The 17,596-nt window shown below is 47.7% G+C and overlaps 2 protein-coding genes and 1 long non-coding RNA gene across 3 annotated transcripts; all 3 read left to right on the top strand.

Annotated features, from left to right (window-relative positions):
- The first annotated feature begins 507 nt into the window (after positions 1-507).
- LOC143721347 (uncharacterized) lies at positions 508-1,212 on the top strand. Its single transcript, XM_077211648.1, has 2 exons — positions 508-730; positions 913-1,212. The coding sequence occupies exons 1-2, from the start codon at positions 589-591 to the stop codon at positions 1,137-1,139; spliced, it is 369 nt and encodes a 122-aa protein (XP_077067763.1). The 5' UTR covers positions 508-588; the 3' UTR covers positions 1,140-1,212.
- A 934-nt stretch (positions 1,213-2,146) lies between these two features.
- Positions 2,147-3,133, top strand: LOC143721386 (uncharacterized). Its single transcript, XR_013196730.1, has 4 exons — positions 2,147-2,237; positions 2,462-2,578; positions 2,705-2,780; positions 2,856-3,133. It is a non-coding gene; the product is annotated as an uncharacterized LOC143721386 (long non-coding RNA).
- A 276-nt stretch (positions 3,134-3,409) lies between these two features.
- LOC143721354 (uncharacterized) lies at positions 3,410-4,336 on the top strand. The gene is made up of 4 exons (XM_077211659.1): positions 3,410-3,575; positions 3,716-3,864; positions 3,975-4,139; positions 4,244-4,336. Exons 1-3 carry the CDS (start codon positions 3,565-3,567, stop codon positions 4,130-4,132), a joined length of 318 nt encoding a protein of 105 aa, XP_077067774.1. The 5' UTR covers positions 3,410-3,564; the 3' UTR covers positions 4,133-4,139; positions 4,244-4,336.
- Positions 4,337-17,596: the final 13,260 nt, after the last annotated feature.

Below are 17,596 nucleotides of genomic sequence, written 5' to 3'. Positions count from 1 at the left end.
TATCATCATGAGTGTTTGGATCAGATCAAGCGGCTTTCGCAATGGTGTGTTCGCGTTTTGTTTTTTGACTGCTACGGTTCTCTTTCACATATATTTGACCGTGACCGTGTCGCCAGGGCTGTAGTGAAGTCTAAACGCAAGTAAAACATTTAGTATCACATATCTGGGTCCACTGTACTGTAATCTAAGTCAGTGGTTCCCAACCTTTTTTCTCTTGTGTAGCACCTACCCTCTTAGCATTTTTCTCACCCACTCGCACTGTTTTGATTTTGGTACGGCTGTGCCATAGGTTATTGTTTCAACTGGGACACTAACGTTAGTTGTAGCACACACGTCCCATTTTATCGATGGACTTATGAAATGATTGGGAATATTTACTTATCGTCTTGGAATTTCAAAGATAAGTAAATAATTCTCAGTACTTCCAAGTTGAAAATAAATGATTAAATGTTTAATGTGCTCCTGCAATGTGCTTGTGCACCCAATGTGCTTGAAAATCACTTCTAAGTATTCATAGTATACCCACCTCTTATTTCACCACTACACCCTTGCATTTTGCTGACCCTTTTTCATATTTGTTTTTGCAAGATGTTGATAGACGCCTCACAGCAGGAGACTGTGGACAGTGTAGACACTGTGGAGAGTGTCTATACTGGGGATCAGCCCTTGCCCTCCTCCACTTCTGACGCTGGGACACAGTGTTCTTTGAAGCCCCCCCGATGGTCTCACGGTAAAACTTGGGTATTTTAAGGGGTAGATATTATCATATAGTCTAAAACATTGCCAGTATCTATGCAATCAGAACATTTCCATACACATTGATTAAATTAATACATAGCCTACACCAAAAAACATAGCCGTTTAGATTTGCCACGATTGTCACATGTTTGGGTGTTTACTGCCTCTCCACAGCTGTGCAGGTTAACCTGAAGCCCAAGATGGTCAGTGTGAGCATACAGACATCATTCTGCCCACAAACCTCCACTCCCCTCGCTAGTCCTGAACAGACAGATGAAGATGATGATAATGCCTCTGTCATCAGTGACTTATCATGGGTGCCCGAAGAGCCGATGCATGAGGAGCATGAGGAGGACTTGTTTGATGAGCCACCTTACACGTGTGACCCCCACCACAAGTGAGATCATTTAAAACCAACATAGACTATTTTGAATGCTCATTTTTGTATACTGTAGCTTTGGTAGTTTGAATGATGCCCCCCCAACAATTTTTTTGTTTTTGTAGTGGCATTAACAAATTCATTGTTTGCCAAGAGGAGCTGATGTGCCTTTTTGACATCTGTCCGGCCTGTTGTGAGAGGTCAGATAGTAGCATCGTGCAGCAGGAAGGAACTTTTCTTAAGATCAAGCAGGTATGGTTTTGTTTACGCAGCAAGCCATCTGATTATAAAATCAGAATATCTAATTACAATTTGATTGCTCTGACTGTCTTGCCAGTTAATTTACAATGTATGTACCAGGCTGACTTTAGTCTATTGGTTTGTGATGGCATCATATTTGAGTGTTATATACTGTATTTGTCATGTGTGTTTCATTGAAAACACGAAATCTTTGACCAGTAATGTACAGTACTTTATCTATATTGAATCCTGATATACTGTTGATTACTCTTTTTATTTATTTATTTATTTTTAAACTTATTTATTTATTTTTGACATATCCAGGTCTGTGCATCATGTGGCTACCACCGATTCTGGCAAAACCAGCCAATGCTCCACAGGAACATGCCAACCTGCAACCTCCTGTTAAGCGGGGCCATTCATTTCACTGGATGTTTGGCCAACCAGACATTAAGAATGTTCACTCTGTTTGGCCTGCAGTGCATCAGTGCGAGCAGTTACTTTCGCCATCAGCGCCGCTACACCATCCCAGTAATCGTTCAGGCCTGGCAAAACGATCAAGCGAAGAATTTTAGTGACCTACGGGCAATGGATGGTGGGCTAGTTCTTGCTGGTGACTGCAGGTAAACCAGTTTGAGAGCTCATAGACCAGTTGCACATTTTGATTTTGTTATTTGTTATCCTGTAGGGTGGCTTAATTTGGCATTTTCAGATGACATGGTGGATGGTCTTTACAGACCTTGGTTATTAAAAACTTGAAACCTAATTCAAATTTGTAATTAATTCCAGGTCAGATTCTCCTGGGCACTGTGCAAAGTATGGATCCTACTCTCTGATCGAGGACAGAGTGAACAAGGTGGTGGATGTTCAGCTTGTTCAGGTAAACCTGATGTTATTAGACAAAGAAAGGAACTCTGCAATTTAGTAAACTGATTATATATTAATATAACATCTTTCCACTAGTACAACGATGCTTAGAGCTTTGTGTATTGCCTAACTAGAGTAAAGTGTATCGTAATGCTTGGACCAGCAACGCGTCGGTTCATTCACGCCTCCTTCAGCAACACCAGCATTCTACACTTACACTGTTATGTCATGTTGCAGAGCTCAGAGGTCCCCAACAGCTCATGGTGTGAGCTTGAAGGGCTCAAGCGCAGTGTTGGCCTGCTGAGGGGAAAGGACCTGCATTTGTCAACGCTGATCACGGACCGTCATCGCCAGGTATTTACAATAAAAATGCAGTATAGAATGTAAATATCTGAATTGCACTGAAGCTGGATGTTTGTGGTTTGCTTATGCACTGAGGGCCAGTCAATCATCCACTAAAGCTTGTTTATTTCTCCTTAGGTTGCCAAATGGGTGAGAGAGGAGCTGAGCCCTGAAGGGACACAGCATTATTTTGATGTGTGGCACATTGCCAAAAGTATGTATCCATTGTTGGAACCTTGAAGCAGTTTTTGTTAGTGCATATCAATTAATACCATTTGTTCTAAAACAGGTCTGGGGAAGGCCTTAGATGCAGCTTCAAAAGAGTGTGACCAACTACAGCTGTGGAGGCCTGCTATAGTGAATCACCTCTATTGGACTGCAGCCTCAACCCAGGACGGCAACCCAGCAGTCATGGAGGCTAAATAGAAAAGTTTAGTCAACCACATCCAGGACATCCATGACCATGACACCCCTGCCTTCTCCAGTTGTGCCCATGGCCCTCTAGACGGGGATCAGCGCAACAAAGAGTGGCTGGACCCAGGTACAGCACACACAGCATGTGGTATTATGTACGCTCTACAGTTTTGTTGTATTTGCTGTCTGAGTGCTTTGATATGTGACCTATGATGATTAAATTATTTTTTCATTCCCTGGCAATCTCATAACATTCTGTTTACTGTTTATGTTTGCTATAATTCATAAGCAGGACCATTTCATGTGTTTCCATTAAAAAATTGTTTTTTTGTCTGAATCTATCTTCTTGTCTATTTATACGTTTTCCATCTGTGTGTGTGTCTGTCTGTCTGCCTCCCTGCCTACCTGTCTTGGTCTTTGCAGGCTCATTGGCAGCAATAAAGTTGGAGAACATAATCGCGAGGACTGCCTTACTCAAAGATGTTCGACAGCTGTCTCCACAGCACCAGACCTTCTCCCTTGAGGCTTACCACTCCCTCATCTTGCACTTCGCGCCCAAGCACACAGGGTTTTCATACCTTGGGATGTATAGCAGGTCAGTGCTATCCAATGGAATAATACAGCCAATTATTATGCCTTTTATAGTAATAATAGTACCTATTATCATGCCTATTGTAGTATTTTGTCATACATAAACCAAGTTTCAAAAAATTTCTCAAATGTGTTATTTTGTAGGCTTCTCTTAGCGGCGCTGCATTATAATCACAATGCCAACCGGGAGACAGCACGGAGAAGTGATGGGACGGAGAAGTACTGCGTGCGGTATCCGCGCTTCAGAAAAGGTGCCCATGTGGTGCGTCCCATCAAAGAGGCAGCCTCATACGGTAAGCAGTGTCATGCAGCTCTATCATATTTTGAGATGGCTCACGAGACATCTGTGATCACTGGCAATGATCTTTATTAAGTATTATTATTATTATTATTATGTCTGCAGGTTATGCAACATCATTGATGAAGGCCCTTCAGGAAAGCTACACCCATTCACCTGCAGCTCTTCGAGAGGTTAGCGCTAATTTGTCCTCCGATGCACCCGCCCCCATCGCCAAATCCTTTGAAAGGTTCCTAAGGAGGAGGCCGTCAGCCTCTTCCTAGCCCGGCAGTCACGCTACAAGAGAACCTAAATTCACATTATTAAAAATTTTTTTCCACAGACAATTCCAATGATTTACTTGTAAGTATTTATTTTATTTTAATTTATTTTAGTAAGTATTTATTTAGTTATCTTCTTTCCTTCTGTCCCTGTCATCTCATTTGGTGGTGGTTTCCTGTATTCTGCATGTTTTGTTTTTCCTTTTGTGTGCTGTTGCTTTGGTTTTACTGTGCACTAAATCATTACATTTTTTCGTCTTTGTAAGTGGCAATAATTGTCGCTGTACCCCATTCACGGGGTCCTGCATGCTGCATGTCTGCTCCTCTGTCTGTTATTTGCATGAAATTTGTTGTATGTAATTCAAAACAATTTACCAATCATTTTACCTGTGCCTTGTCAACGTCTGTGTGCGGTGTTGTCTGGGCTCACTGTGTCAGCTTGATGTGCTTTTGCACGTAACACTGCATATGCATTCATGAAAGAGTGTGTGTGTGTGACTGTGTGTGTGACTCTGTGTGTGCGTGCGTGTGTGTAAGTGAGTGTGAGTGTGAGTGAGTACGAGAACCATCAGTTGACCCCTCAGGTAAGACCACACTTTTCCAGGCATCTGAGAAATATAGCCAAGATTCGACCATTTTTATCCTTGGATGATGCTAAGCAACTCATACATATTTTTATTTTCTCTCATCTTGATTACTGCAATGCTATGTACACTGGCCTTTCGAAGAGTTCTTTAGCGAAGCTACAATTGATACATAATGCTTCTGCCAGAGTACTAATGAAATTAAAGCGTTGCATTCCATGAATGAAAAGTGCTATACAAATAAATGTTTATTATTATTATTATTTATGAAAGGTATCAGGTCTAGCTCTTCATCAGTGGGCTTTTTTATATAGATTTGTTTACTTGCAACCTGTGTCTTTGTTCAGTAATCTTTGTCCTTGTTCAATAAATATTTAGTAACCCTTACAAGCAATGCCAATAAACTGTTTTTACTTATTAAAATCCATGTGTTCTGTGTACTTTATAACATTTTAAGGGCGATCACAACAGAATATTTATTTATTAATATTTATTTACAGAATTATTTTTATTCATTCTCATTCAAACGAGGCCACTTTGGAAGTTTTGCTTTATGGTTGAAACCACACAAGAGGGTAGAGGCTCCCTTATACTCCTCCCTAAAACTCCATAAGCCCATCGTATAGCCTGCCTGTACGCAGTGTACCGGTATTGCCTAGGGATAAGTAGGAAAGATTCGTAAGTTTTAAACTCTGTAAGTAGGTTGGAAACGTCATTTGAAGCCTGTCTCTTATGCATGTTTGTGCATGCAACACATCTCTTGTCACCTATAGCTGTTGTTGCTTACTACTCACTCCCTATCCTGGTAAGCCTGACTGTGTCAATGACAATCAATCGCGAGGAAAACGAGTTGGCACTATCAACAATAATCAGACTGAAGACTCTACCAGACCTACTCGGCGTCGGCTACGGTGAAATAACATTTTCACCGCTGAAAGAGGTAAAAGTTTAGAAATAAACACTCACAGGTGGGACTGTCAAGCTTGCATTATATGCCTCTATTTATAGATATTCTGACTAAGTTCAGGGTAACGTTACTTTTCTAAGCCAACGACATAATCACTGTCACTGGATAAAAAGAAAACGTTGACTTTCACTCGATGCTATTCACTGACAGTAAAAAAAAAAATGTTATTGTATGCACTGCTGTTCATTGACTACTAGCTCCAGCGGTCATTGCTGCGTTTCTAAATGGTAGCAACTCACCAGGACACTACACCAACTCTCCATTCATTCTCCTCTGACCATGCATTTATTTATCTTTGACGGCCATCGGCTCTCGGTATTTCCTCATTCGCCCTCTCACGTCTAAACGGTTCGAAATTGTATGGCTTTGGGCCATCATAAATGTTAACTGTGGGTCTTGCCACCTCTTCCTCATCCCAGTTAGATGCCATAGTAGTCAGTGCCAGTCTGCTAGAATTAGTTCATGTAGCTGAGAACGCCTGAGGCTACATTCCACCGCGTCTACCTCGTGTGACGTCATCGCCGAGTTGCGTAAAAAATAACCGTCACTAACCAAAAACTACAAAAACTAGACTTTAACACCATTTGGGAGACATTTCTAACTTTATATACATATCTTGACTGCTTTATCTACCCATTAATCGACAGTGGTTTTTAACCTGCACCATGGCCTTTAAGTGATTTACTTTAGAGTCTAATAATGATATCTCATCAGTCTCGGGTCAACTAACCATTGTTATTAACATCCGCACTGTTCATGGTATTAAAATGCTTCTCAAATGTGTTTTCAGGGGCCACATATATAACGTACTCGGTTACTAACGTAACCTCGGTTCTCTCTAGAGAGGGAACGAGTACTGCGTAATATCTTACGCTACGGGGAAAACCTCTTTTCCACGAGATATTGAAGCCAAAAATTATCCTTAATTTTGAATTAATGTAAAACGCTGTGGAGCAGCATGCAGACATAGGCAGGACGGCTCGCGCGCATATTGGCTGCCCTGCGGCAACAGCAGCAGCCTATCGAGAGAGGCGCTGCGTGACACCATATCCAATGGGGGCATTTCGCGCCCATTTTGTCAAGTCCCGCCAGAAAGGGCGTGGTCTCGCCCTATAATTATAGCTCGATAAGGCTGGTACACTGGTTTTCATCGCCGAAGCGAACCAGAGCTGTGTATGCACGGCAAGATACGCAGTACTTGTTCCCTCTCTAGAGAGAACCGAGGTTACGTTAGTAACCGAGTACGTTCTCTTACGAGAGTATCTCTCGTACTGCGTAATATCTTACGCTATGGGGAACACAATGCAAAACGCCGTGCGTACTGGGATCCGACACCAAAGTTCCAAGGGCAGTAACCCGGGGCTCATATAGTGCATAATCACCATAGACTCACAGAGAGTCGGAGAAGAGAGGCTGCAAGCATCATTCCCCATGAAATAGCATCCTACAGGAGCTAGTTATGTTAACAGTGTTTCACGCAGACAGGGTGAACGTGTTCAGCCTGAACTGGGTAATAGTACGGGTTATTCAACACCCGTGGAGCTGTTTTATCGCTCAGTGAGCGATGCACAAGCAAAACTCAGCATCTGGGCCGGCACAGCGGGGCAGATAGCACTGAATTCTATACCGACAGAAGCTTGGCTTGTAAGGCGGGAACCTCTAGGTCGTAAAACCTTATAAATGTAGACGGCGAGGCCCAGCCCGCGGCCGTACAGATATCGGTAACCCCACTATACCACGCCCACGACGAGGCCACGCCTCTCGTGGAATGCGCTCTGACACCCAAAGGGCACTGAAGGCCCTTAGAAGTGTAAGCCAGTGCTATGGCGTCGACTATCCATCTGGATAGGCTCTGTTTTGATGCGGCCAGTCCCTTGGAGCGTGGGCCAAACAAAACGAAGAGCTGCTCAGTCTGTCTGAAGACCGACGAGCGGGACACATAAGCTCTCAGTCCCCTGACAGGGCAGAGGAGATTCACATCCTTCTCCTCATCACATCCCGGGAGGGCGCACAGGGAAATAACATGGGCCCTGAACGGTGTGTTGAGGGATGTGGGCATGTACCCGTGCCTTGGTTTGAGTATGACTTTTGAGTCATTAGGCCCAAACTCCATGCATGACGCGCTTACCGAAAGCGCTGGCAAGTCCCCTACGCTCTTCACTGAAGCGAGAGCCATAAGGAATACCGTTTTGAGAGACAGATGTTTTATGTCTGACAAATGGATTGGCTCGAATGGGGCACCTTTCATGGCTTCCAAAACCGTAGAAAGGTCCCACACAGGGACTGAGGGGGGTCTGGGAGGATTCAGTATCCGAGCTCCCCTGAGGAATCGCACGACCAGGTCGTTTTCCCCAGTGACTGGCCAGACGTCAGCTTTGCAAGCGCCGCTATGGCCGCCAAGTATACTTTGAGCGTGGATGGGGTTCTGCCCTTATCCAGCAGCTCCTGAAGGAAGGAGAGCACTTCCGTAACCCCGTAAAGCCCTGAGCTTGACACCAGGCAGAGAACACTGACCACTTTGAGGAATAGAGCCGTCTAGTAGACGGGGCTCTAGCCCGCGTGATTGTATTTAACACTCCCTCTGGGAGGTTAGCGGGTACCCGTTGATGGCCCATGCATGTAGGGACCATAATTCCGGGCGAGGATGCCAAATCGAGCCCTTTGCCTGAGAGAGGAGGTCTCTCCTCACCGGTATCGGCCACGGGGCAGTGCTGGACCGCCGCATTAGGACTGGGAACCAATTCTGGTTTGTCCAGAATGGAGCCACGAGTAGCACTGGGCATCCGTTTTCCCTGATTCGTTCCAGCACTTGAGGCTGGAGCGAGAGGGGAGAAAAACATAGAGGCGGCAGCGGGGCCATACGTGGGCCAGCGCATCCCTGCTCTTGGAGAAAAAGTTCGGACAGTGAGCGTTTTCTTGGGACGCGAACAGGTCCACCTGCGCTCTGCCGAATGTCTCCCACAGCAGTTGGATCGTCTGCAGGTGCAGCGACCATTCCCCTGCTGGGACATTGTTTCTGGACAGACGGTCTGGTCCCAGATTCAGGCGACCAGGCACATGCGCTGCTTTCAGTGAAAACAGGTTGTGCTGAGCCCAGACCAGGAGGCGTTCCGTCAGCCTGTAAGGTTTCGGGACCTGACGCCACCCTGGTGATTTATGTATGCCACCACTGACATGTTGTCCAACCGGACTAAGACGTGGCGGCCTTTTATCTGGGGACAAAAGCGCCATAGCGCGTTGTCGACTGGCATTTGCGTAGGAGCTTTCCCCGTTCTGACCACTGGTCGAAGAACGGTCTGCCCTCGAGCAGCGCTCCCCATCCCGAGGTGGAGGCGTCCGTGGACACCACCGTCACACTCGAGGGAGTCCCCAGACTCACGCCTGACTGATACCAGTCGGCTATTTTCCAAGGTTCCAGAGCCGAAACGCATTTCATGTCGACCCTGAGGTGAAACAGACCAGAGGTCCATGCCCCGAGTGGAACTCGCACTTTCAGTCATAACTGCAGTGGGCGTATGCGAAGCTGGCCCAGCTGGAGTACTGAAAATGCTGAGGCCGTGAGGCCCAACATTTTCTGAAACCTTTGAGCGGGACTATAGAGCCGCGGCGAAAGGATTTCGCGGCGCGCTGAATGTCCAGTTCTCACTCTGGCGACAGACGTGCTGTCATAGACAGCGAGTCCAGTTCTGTTCCCAGAAAAGAGATCTTCTGGCTGGGGAACAGCGAGCTCTTCGCCCAATTGACTGTGAGACCCAGATTCTCGAGATGCTCGAGTAATGTGTTTCTGTGTTCTATGAGCTCTGAATGTGATCGAGCTAGAATCAGCCAATCGTCCAAGTAGTTCAAAACTGGCATGCCCTGAAGTCTCAGGGGGTCGAGGGCCGCGTCCATGCACTTCGTAAAGTATGGGGTGCTAGGGATAGGCCGAACGGTAGGACTGTGTATTGATATGCCTGGCCCTCGAAGGCGAATCTCAAGAATCGGCTGTGACGTGACGCTATTTGTATTTTGAAATATCTTTCAGATCTATTGACATAAACCAGTCTCCCTGGCGCACTTGCGCGAGGATTTTCCTGGTTGTCAGGATTCTGAATTGGCGCTTCATAAGCACTCTGTTCAGCTGTCGCAGATTTAGAATGGGCCTGAGACCCGTGTCTTTTTTCGGTACCAGAAAATATCTGCTGTATAGCCCCCCCTTCGCTCTGAGCCTGAGATAAAGGTTCTATGGCCCCTTTGCTCAGCAGTTTCGCTATTTCGGCTCGAAGTAGATGAGATACTTCGTTGTTTACGGTGGTTTCGACTCGCGCCGTGTAACGGCAGGGACGTCGAGCGAACTGTAGCGAATAGCCTCTTTTTATAGTGTTCAACACCCATTCTGATACCCCGGGAAGCTTTGCCCACGCATCTGCGTGAATAGCTAGGGGTAGAATGAAATCCGGGCTCTGGCCGCGGCATAGCGGCGGCTGCAGAGCTTCGGTGTGCTGAGACATAAACACTGTGTTTATACTGTGCGAGGCGGGAAGCGCGCCGATCACGGCGGGCAGCCTGGTCGCGCTCGAAAACCCGTGGGGTTGAGCGTGTCTGTGAAGGAATGTGGGCGCGGGACGGCGGGCACATTCACTGCACTGAGAACACCATCGGCTTGTGCTGACTGAATGTATGTCGGTTTCATTTTTACAGAAAACGAGGGACACGCATCGTGTAAGGTTTGTGGGCACTGTGTCGTGGGCACATTCACTAAATTTTTGCACAATCGACATGAGTCGATTTTATTTGTGCTAGCCCTGAACTGTGGCGGGCTGTGTCTCTGTGTGGGAATGGGCACTGAGATGTGAGCATTCTTACAACACTCATAACACCATCGGCCGTGGCCGGAATACCAGAAAATACACTCTTTTGGGATTTATCTGGGTCGCCGTAAAAATGGCATTTGTGTGCAGGCAAGCGGGCTGTGGTGCCGGCTTGTTTACTGCGAAATACACTGGAACAGTCACATTGTTTGGAACTGAACGAGCGAGAAGTTTCGGTGGAGTCTGGCTGCGGCGAGACTTAAACACCGTGGGTTTTAGCTGACTGTATGTGTGTTGGTTTCGTTTTACAGAAAACGTGGCACATGCAGTGTGTAGTGTTTGTGGGCACTGGGTTGTGGGCACATTCACTACATTTAATGCACAATGACATCAGTCAATCTCATTTGTGCGTGCCCTGCACTGTGGCGGGCTGTGTTTGTGTGTAGAAATGAACACTGGGCTGTGGGCATTTTTATTACACTCATAACACCATCGGCTGTGGCCGGAATACCAGAAAATACACTGCTTATATGATTTTTCTGGGTCGCCGTGGAAACGGCATTCTTGTGCAGGCAAGCGGGCCATTGTACCGGCTTGTCTACTGCAAAATACACTGGAACAGTCACATTTTCTTGGAACTGAACGAGCGAAAAGTTTCGGTGCAAGTCTGGCCGAGGCGAGACTAAATTTTTATCTGCTGCGAGACCTGGGATCGAACACTGGTCTCCCGTGCGACGGCTTTGGGTTTCGCCACTGAGCCACAGGGGGAAACGACAAAAGCTTAAAGCTCGAGCGGATAAGAGAGCGTCATCAAAGTTTGTGTGTGTTGGCGTTTGTTTGCAGGTGTGCGTGTTATACAACAGGCTCATTGCTGCAATATTGACATTTTCAGCCGGTCAAACTTAGAGGAGCTGAGAAATGTTTGACAAATGGAGATTGGTCCAGCCTCGGCGGGACTAAAAATACACTCTTTCTTCATTTCGCCGGTGACGCATGCCCACGGGGGGCGGGGTCGGGGTAGCTTTCTTATAACGTAAAGAAAGCTAGCTGCGGTTTTGATGCTGGCCCGTTTCTCTGACGACTCGTGGGCAGAAGGGGGAGGTCCACAGAGCTCGCCCAATCCTCACTGTCCGACGCCAGGATAGAGCAGCTGGCCTTCTCTACAGATGCAGCTATCTCGTCGTCATTGATGGCGGAAGCGGCGGCATGCGGTGGCCGTTGTCCGTCAGCGACCGACTCGAGTGAAGCTTGTGAAGCTGGCGGGCGAACCGTCGAGCTATCACGGGCTGGAGAAGGCTTGGGGCTGTTTCGTCAACCTCAATGGCGGAAGCGGCGGCAGACGGGCAGGAGAAGACTCGGGGCGGCGCTGGGCACGGCGCTTTTACGGCGTGGCGCTACAGCGGGCTGAAGTGCAGGCTCTGAGAATGATGCCAGGCGAGTCCTCAGAGTCACCATCGGCAGTAGCTGACAGTGAGGGCATCCGCCGTCGACGAGAGCGAGAGCCGCATGATCCTCACCCAGGCGGGAAACGCAGATGACATGACAGTCCCCGTCGCTGAGTGTGGCTCGGCACGAGCCGCAGGATCTTTGCATCTTGAAAAAGACGCAGCTCTTTTAGCAGAGAGAGAGACAGTGAAAAATGTGTGTCGCAGCGGCGAACACACACACACACAGTATGAAAAGGATATAACGCCGGAAGCGTAGCAGGTACGGCGGCTAAAGGCGGCGATGCCAGCGACTTCAGACTCAATGGCTCGTCCCGCTGTGTGCTTATCTCAGACGGCGTGGCTTCTCACTCCGGATCCAGCGATGAGTGATGCTTCGCTAAAGAGATGAAAATCAGTGTACCAGCCTTATCGAGCTATAGTTATAGGGCGAGACCACGCCCTTTCTGGCGGGACGTGATGAAATGGGGGCGAAATGCCCCCATTGGATATGGTGTCACGCAGCGCCTCTCTGGATAGGCTGCTGCTGGGTAATTCCAGCGTTATGGATGTGACATTTGAACTCATAAAAACCAACGTTATATATGTGACAAAAACCCTGTTATGGATGTGACGCGTCTGAAATACATAGAATCTGTTCGGAAAATCAACAATCAAACCATCATGGCACTTTTGTTGACGCATAATGGCTGTGTTTTCACATTAAGAAGACTGTCTGAAATGATTCTGATTCTGAATGTATTTTACATTCAGAAAAAATGCCTATTGTTGCCTATTTCTTTTTGTTTTGATCTTTGCAATCTTTCTATAGATAGGCTATATTTCTGAGAGGCATACGTCGAGTTTCTGTTCAGTTATGAGACGCGCTCAAGTTTACGTGTTGCAATTGATCGCACCTCCATGCTATTGATGAAACTTTGATTTAAAATTAAGATACAATTTATACAAACGAAATTCACTTTAAATAAAGTCTTTCTACAAAACAAAACTTGAAATGAAGTGGCCAAAATCAGTTCTGTCTTGAAACAGATCACAATAGTCATATGCATGATTTAATATGAAGCGTCCGTAACGGTCACGTCCGTAACGCATTATTATGGTTGTTCAGAGCAAAGTAGTGAGATGAATTGTCTATCCTAATAAGCATAAACATAATTTATCTTTGTAAATAAAGTTTCAAGTTATTTGCATTTATAACTGTCATATTAAATAAACTAAACCTTTAAAACGTTATGGACGTGACAGTGCACTGAAGCGTCAAGACCTCTTTATTATAGCCCTTATACATTCAACAGGCAGTGCTGTTATGACCAAATTATTATATTTATTTCTCAGGCATGCCTCCATCTTTCTGCAAAATGCTTACTGTTAAAATAAAGTTTAAAAAGGGGGGTCTTTGATACCTTTTTTTGAAAGCATGAAATATGGCTGGTTGAGAATGTAATTTAAGCGTTGTTGCTCACCTCATATCTGGTGGATAAACAAGGCAATTTTCTTAAAATTTTTGTTAAAGCACATTAATACAGTATATTACAGACCTAAATGGACAACTTAAAAAGGGTTTTGTTCTTTTGGTTAAAACTTTATTTTTTCATGGTAAAGATGACCTTTGCATGGAATTGCCCTGCTGTTGCCGCAGGGCAGCCAATAGGCGCGCGAGCCGTCCTGCCTATGTCTGCATGCTGCTGCACAGCGTTTTACATTAATTCAAAATTAAGGATAATTTTTGGCTTCAATATCTCGTGGAAAAGAGATACTCTCGTAAGAGAACTCACAAGATTCAAAAATCTTAGTACAAAAATCCAAACTGATCACACTTGATAACACAGCTAGTCATTCTTTCAAAACCTGATCCCATGCTTTCATTACAGTTGTACACTGATTATTGTAAACACAAGATACCGTACGTGTTTCAAATCACCCTTGTTGGTGAAATAATTATAGTAACACCAGCTACAGATTCCATGTTAGAAAATGCACTTATATTACCTAACTTATAACATAAACTCCATAATGTTTGTAATAGTATTTATAGTGTAACAATTGAAAACATTCTGAAATGTTGGAAAGACGTTTGATAATCGATTGTGATATTAGCACCAAGAGTTTTGAAAATGAACACCTTACTTGTGAATATAGTACCAAAGTGAATAAAAAAACTGTAAAGACATCTGAATAACTTTGTTCATGAAAAGTAAAGCCTTTTCTCTGTCACTATGCTGTGTTCTGTCTCAGGGTTCCCTTTCAGTCGATAACGTCAGACGTAATCGACGGTCGACTGAATGGGGATCTCGCTAGAGAGCCTATCCTCTTCGAGTACTATTGAACGAGCCAAAGTAATTGGCGTGCGTGATTCGCATCACACACTCTGCCCCCGCGGCGGGGGTATAAATACGGAAGTGGATGCACGCACTAGTTGCCTTTCGCTTCGGAGCCGATCATTTGATGTCTCTGAGAGTGCTGTTGTCTACAACGAGCGAGTGTGTCGGTGTTCTTCAGGAAGACTCTCCCAGTGCTGGTGTTCTACAGCGCGAGTGCAGCGGTGATCGCTGCACTCGCGCTGTAGAACACCAGCACTGGGAGAGTCTTCCTGAAGAATTTCTAAATGTTTAGAATGTTTAAAACGGAAAAGTGAGTGCTTCACTGTTTCAGTTCTCTGTTCAGTGTTGCCGCGGTCATTCCCCTGTGTGCTCAGGCACTGGTGACGGTCCTATTTTCTGAAAGAGCAACACGGGTGCGTTTGCGTCTTTTTCAAGATGTCATTCCGCCCGTGCGTTTCTGGGTCCCGTCTCTGATGGTCACAACTGTTGTGTCACGTGTTTGGGCTTACAGCACGCTGAGACAGCTTTTGTGGACAGCTCATGTTTTCACTGTGGGAACATGACTGTCGCAGTGTTGAGGGCGAGACTCGCTTTCATTCGCGGAGAGCGAGTCCCCATTACCATGCCCCACCCTCGGGTGCTGTGTGGGATGGGTGACTGGAGGATAGTGTTGGATGTCCCGCCCGGTAACCATTCCCTGTGGGCTCCTCACTCCTCCCTTCCACTGCAACCACTGGAGCCTCCTGTGTTGTCTGCTGGTCCGTCTGTAATGGGTGGGCCAGCGGTTTCACTCGGGGCTCCCCTGGAAGACAGGACGCCGATTGCAGCATCGGAGGGTGAGCTGACTTCTAGAGATGATGACTCGGCTGCATTGTCTCCCTCCGGGAGTTCAATGTTGCCCGAGCCGGATCCAGAATTATCAGCTATGCTGAAACGGGCCGCCGAGGTTGCCGGGCTCGAGTGGAACCTCCAACGTGTCCCGTTCAGTCTCTGTTGGAATCTGGAGTTTGGTATCTTGGGGCGGGCCGCGCTGGTTCTCAGCTCGCCGCCCCAATGCCTTTCTTTCCCGAAATGCATGGAGAGCTTATCAGGTGGTGAACAGCATCTTTCTCTGCCAGAAACTGCCTGAATAGCTTTTCCCCCTCATTACCCTTGATGGAGGAACGGTGAAGGGTTGCGAGGTGTCCCTCCATTGGAGCGGTCTGTCGACACAGGTGCACCTGTGTCCGGCGGCCGCTGCCTTTTGGGGGGATCCTCGTCTCCCCCCTAAGGCCTGTGAGTTTTCGTCCGTTCCGACGGGTAGAGCTTACAAAGCCTGTGGGCACGCTGCTTCCTCTTGCGTGCCATTGCGTTGCTGCAGGCTAGGGCACCCATGGCATGCACGAGGGTAATCCAGACTGTGCGCTCATTGGTGAGCACCGCACTGCATCCAACTTCACCCTCCGGGGCATGAGTGTCGTAGCGTGCATGATCGGTCTGGCGATGTCCACCTTGGTGTTCCAGTAGCGCCTTCGTTGGCTCACCCTGGTTGGTATGGCGGATGCGGACAAGGTTTGGTTCCTGGTCTCCCCAATTTCCCAGGTTGGGCTGGTCGGCGACGCGGTGGAGAACTGCATCCAACAGTTCTCTGCCGCTCAAGCGCAGACGGAGGTCATCCGGCACATCCTACCCCAGTGGCCAGCTGCTGCCTCCACCCGCCGCCGGTGGCAGCTCCTCCGCCTGCTCGTCGCTGTGGGCGTTCCCCGGCCGCCGCTCCTGCTGGCCCTCCGCAGCAGCCTCCACCCAGGCCTCAGCATGGAGCCGGCCGCAGTAGAGACGCCCAGCCCGCTCCAGGCGCTGCCAAGTCAGGTGGCAAGCGAAAGCGGAAGCTTTCCGGAGCAGGCCGCCCAGGAATGGATGAGATGCTCTTGGAGTGGCACGATCACTCCCTCCCCCCGGGTGAGGCCGGGTGGAGCCTTTGTTTGTGTGTGTGTCTGTTCCGCCGCTGGCTCCCTAAAAAAAATATTTAAAAAAAGAGTGGAGCAAGCGGTACCCACACTTCAAAGAGAGAGCAATTTCATCTGTTCCTGGGTCCCAAGAGGGCCAGTCTGGCGGGTGTGACCCTGTATAGCCTTACACCCCTCAGCTCCCCCTTGGTCGCCAGCAGGCAGCTTGGTGCGTTCGAGGACCCGGTCATCCGCCTTCTCACGCGCCCCCTGCCGCTAGTGGAGACAGGTAAGTGTTGCACAGCACACTAACACCACTCTCTCTACTTTGCTGCCCCACCTCAGGCTCGGCTACCCCGCTCAAGTCAGTGATAATCATCACATTAGGTGTTGAGCAGACGTGCTCCTGAAAATTCAGTGATATTCATCACACCGAGTGTTGAGCAGTGCTCCTGACTTGTGCGTGCTTATCTTATCCTGCTGGCGAAGGATTTGATATAGCCGCTCCTCCAGCCGGTACGAAGGCCAGTTGTAAACTCGCTCTTCGTGCTACTAGGTGGTGGGTCGTAACCATCTTGGCCCAAGATTGGTCTGCAGCTCCGACCTGAAAGACGTGCTTAAAAACAGATCTCTACGTTCCGCACCACAGGCCATCCTGTGGGTTAAGTGTAAGGGTGGAGTATCAGTACAGTGTCCTTCCCTTCGAGTGCTCCAGAGCCCGTTAGGTCTTCAGGTTAACTGGAAGAGAGTAATCTCGCCCATGGGCTGAGTATCTCTTTTTCAGTTTTGGAGATGTACTCGGTCTAACACGTCTCTCCAATGAGAATGTGTTCAGCTGCTGTTTGAAGTGAGAAAGGGTCCCACTGAAAGAACTTTCAGAGGCTCCTGGGGTATATGGTAGTTGCAGCCATTGGCTTCCTCCATATGTGACCGCTTCAGCGCTAGCTTCATGATCGAGTCCCGAGGTGACCGTGGCAGAGCAGCTCACCCTGTGTGACTATAGTTCATCCCGGTCTGCTGCCAAACCCTCTTCAACAGAGGGGCCATGTACAAAGGGCGTGTTTTAACGGGGGCCTGGGCGACCCTCGACTACACGGGCATTCGTGCCTCGAGTTGTTAGACATTGCGACCGTTGCGCAGGCTTCCCTTGCATGTCACAACTCACCCGTCACCTCCTCCTTGGAATCAGAAGCTTCTGAGGACGCTTTGTTCCACTCTTCCCGCTCTACTCAATCGTGCCACCATCGAGCCTCACGACAGTTATAGCCAGGGCAAGTGGAGACTCCATCCCCTGGGTCCAGCTGGGTCATGACCATTCCGGGGCCGCTCAGTTGCCCCTCCGGTTCGTCTTCCTGCCAGTGTTTGTACAAACCGAGCGGACTACCCTTGGACAAACACTGGCTCTCAGCTGCCCCAGGGGCCCGCAGAAATGCAT

This window comes from Siphateles boraxobius, unplaced genomic scaffold (genome assembly GCF_051911475.1).
Source record: "Siphateles boraxobius isolate OS27281-9 unplaced genomic scaffold, OSU_SipBor_1 12, whole genome shotgun sequence".
NCBI classification, from domain to species: domain Eukaryota; kingdom Metazoa; phylum Chordata; class Actinopteri; order Cypriniformes; family Leuciscidae; genus Siphateles; species Siphateles boraxobius.
This window is presented reverse-complemented; position numbering and strand designations above follow the sequence as displayed.

Excerpts from the sequence above, each read along its gene's own strand:
- LOC143721347 (XM_077211648.1), top strand. The coding sequence starts at position 589 with ATGTTGATAGACGCCTCACAGCAGGAGACTGTGGACAGTGTAGACACT. Across the intron at positions 731-912 it reads GCCCCCCCGATGGTCTCACG|CTGTGCAGGTTAACCTGAAG; the intron begins GTAAAACTTGGG and ends GCCTCTCCACAG.
- LOC143721354 (XM_077211659.1), top strand. Across the intron at positions 3,865-3,974 it reads CAAAGAGGCAGCCTCATACG|GTTATGCAACATCATTGATG; the intron begins GTAAGCAGTGTC and ends TTATGTCTGCAG.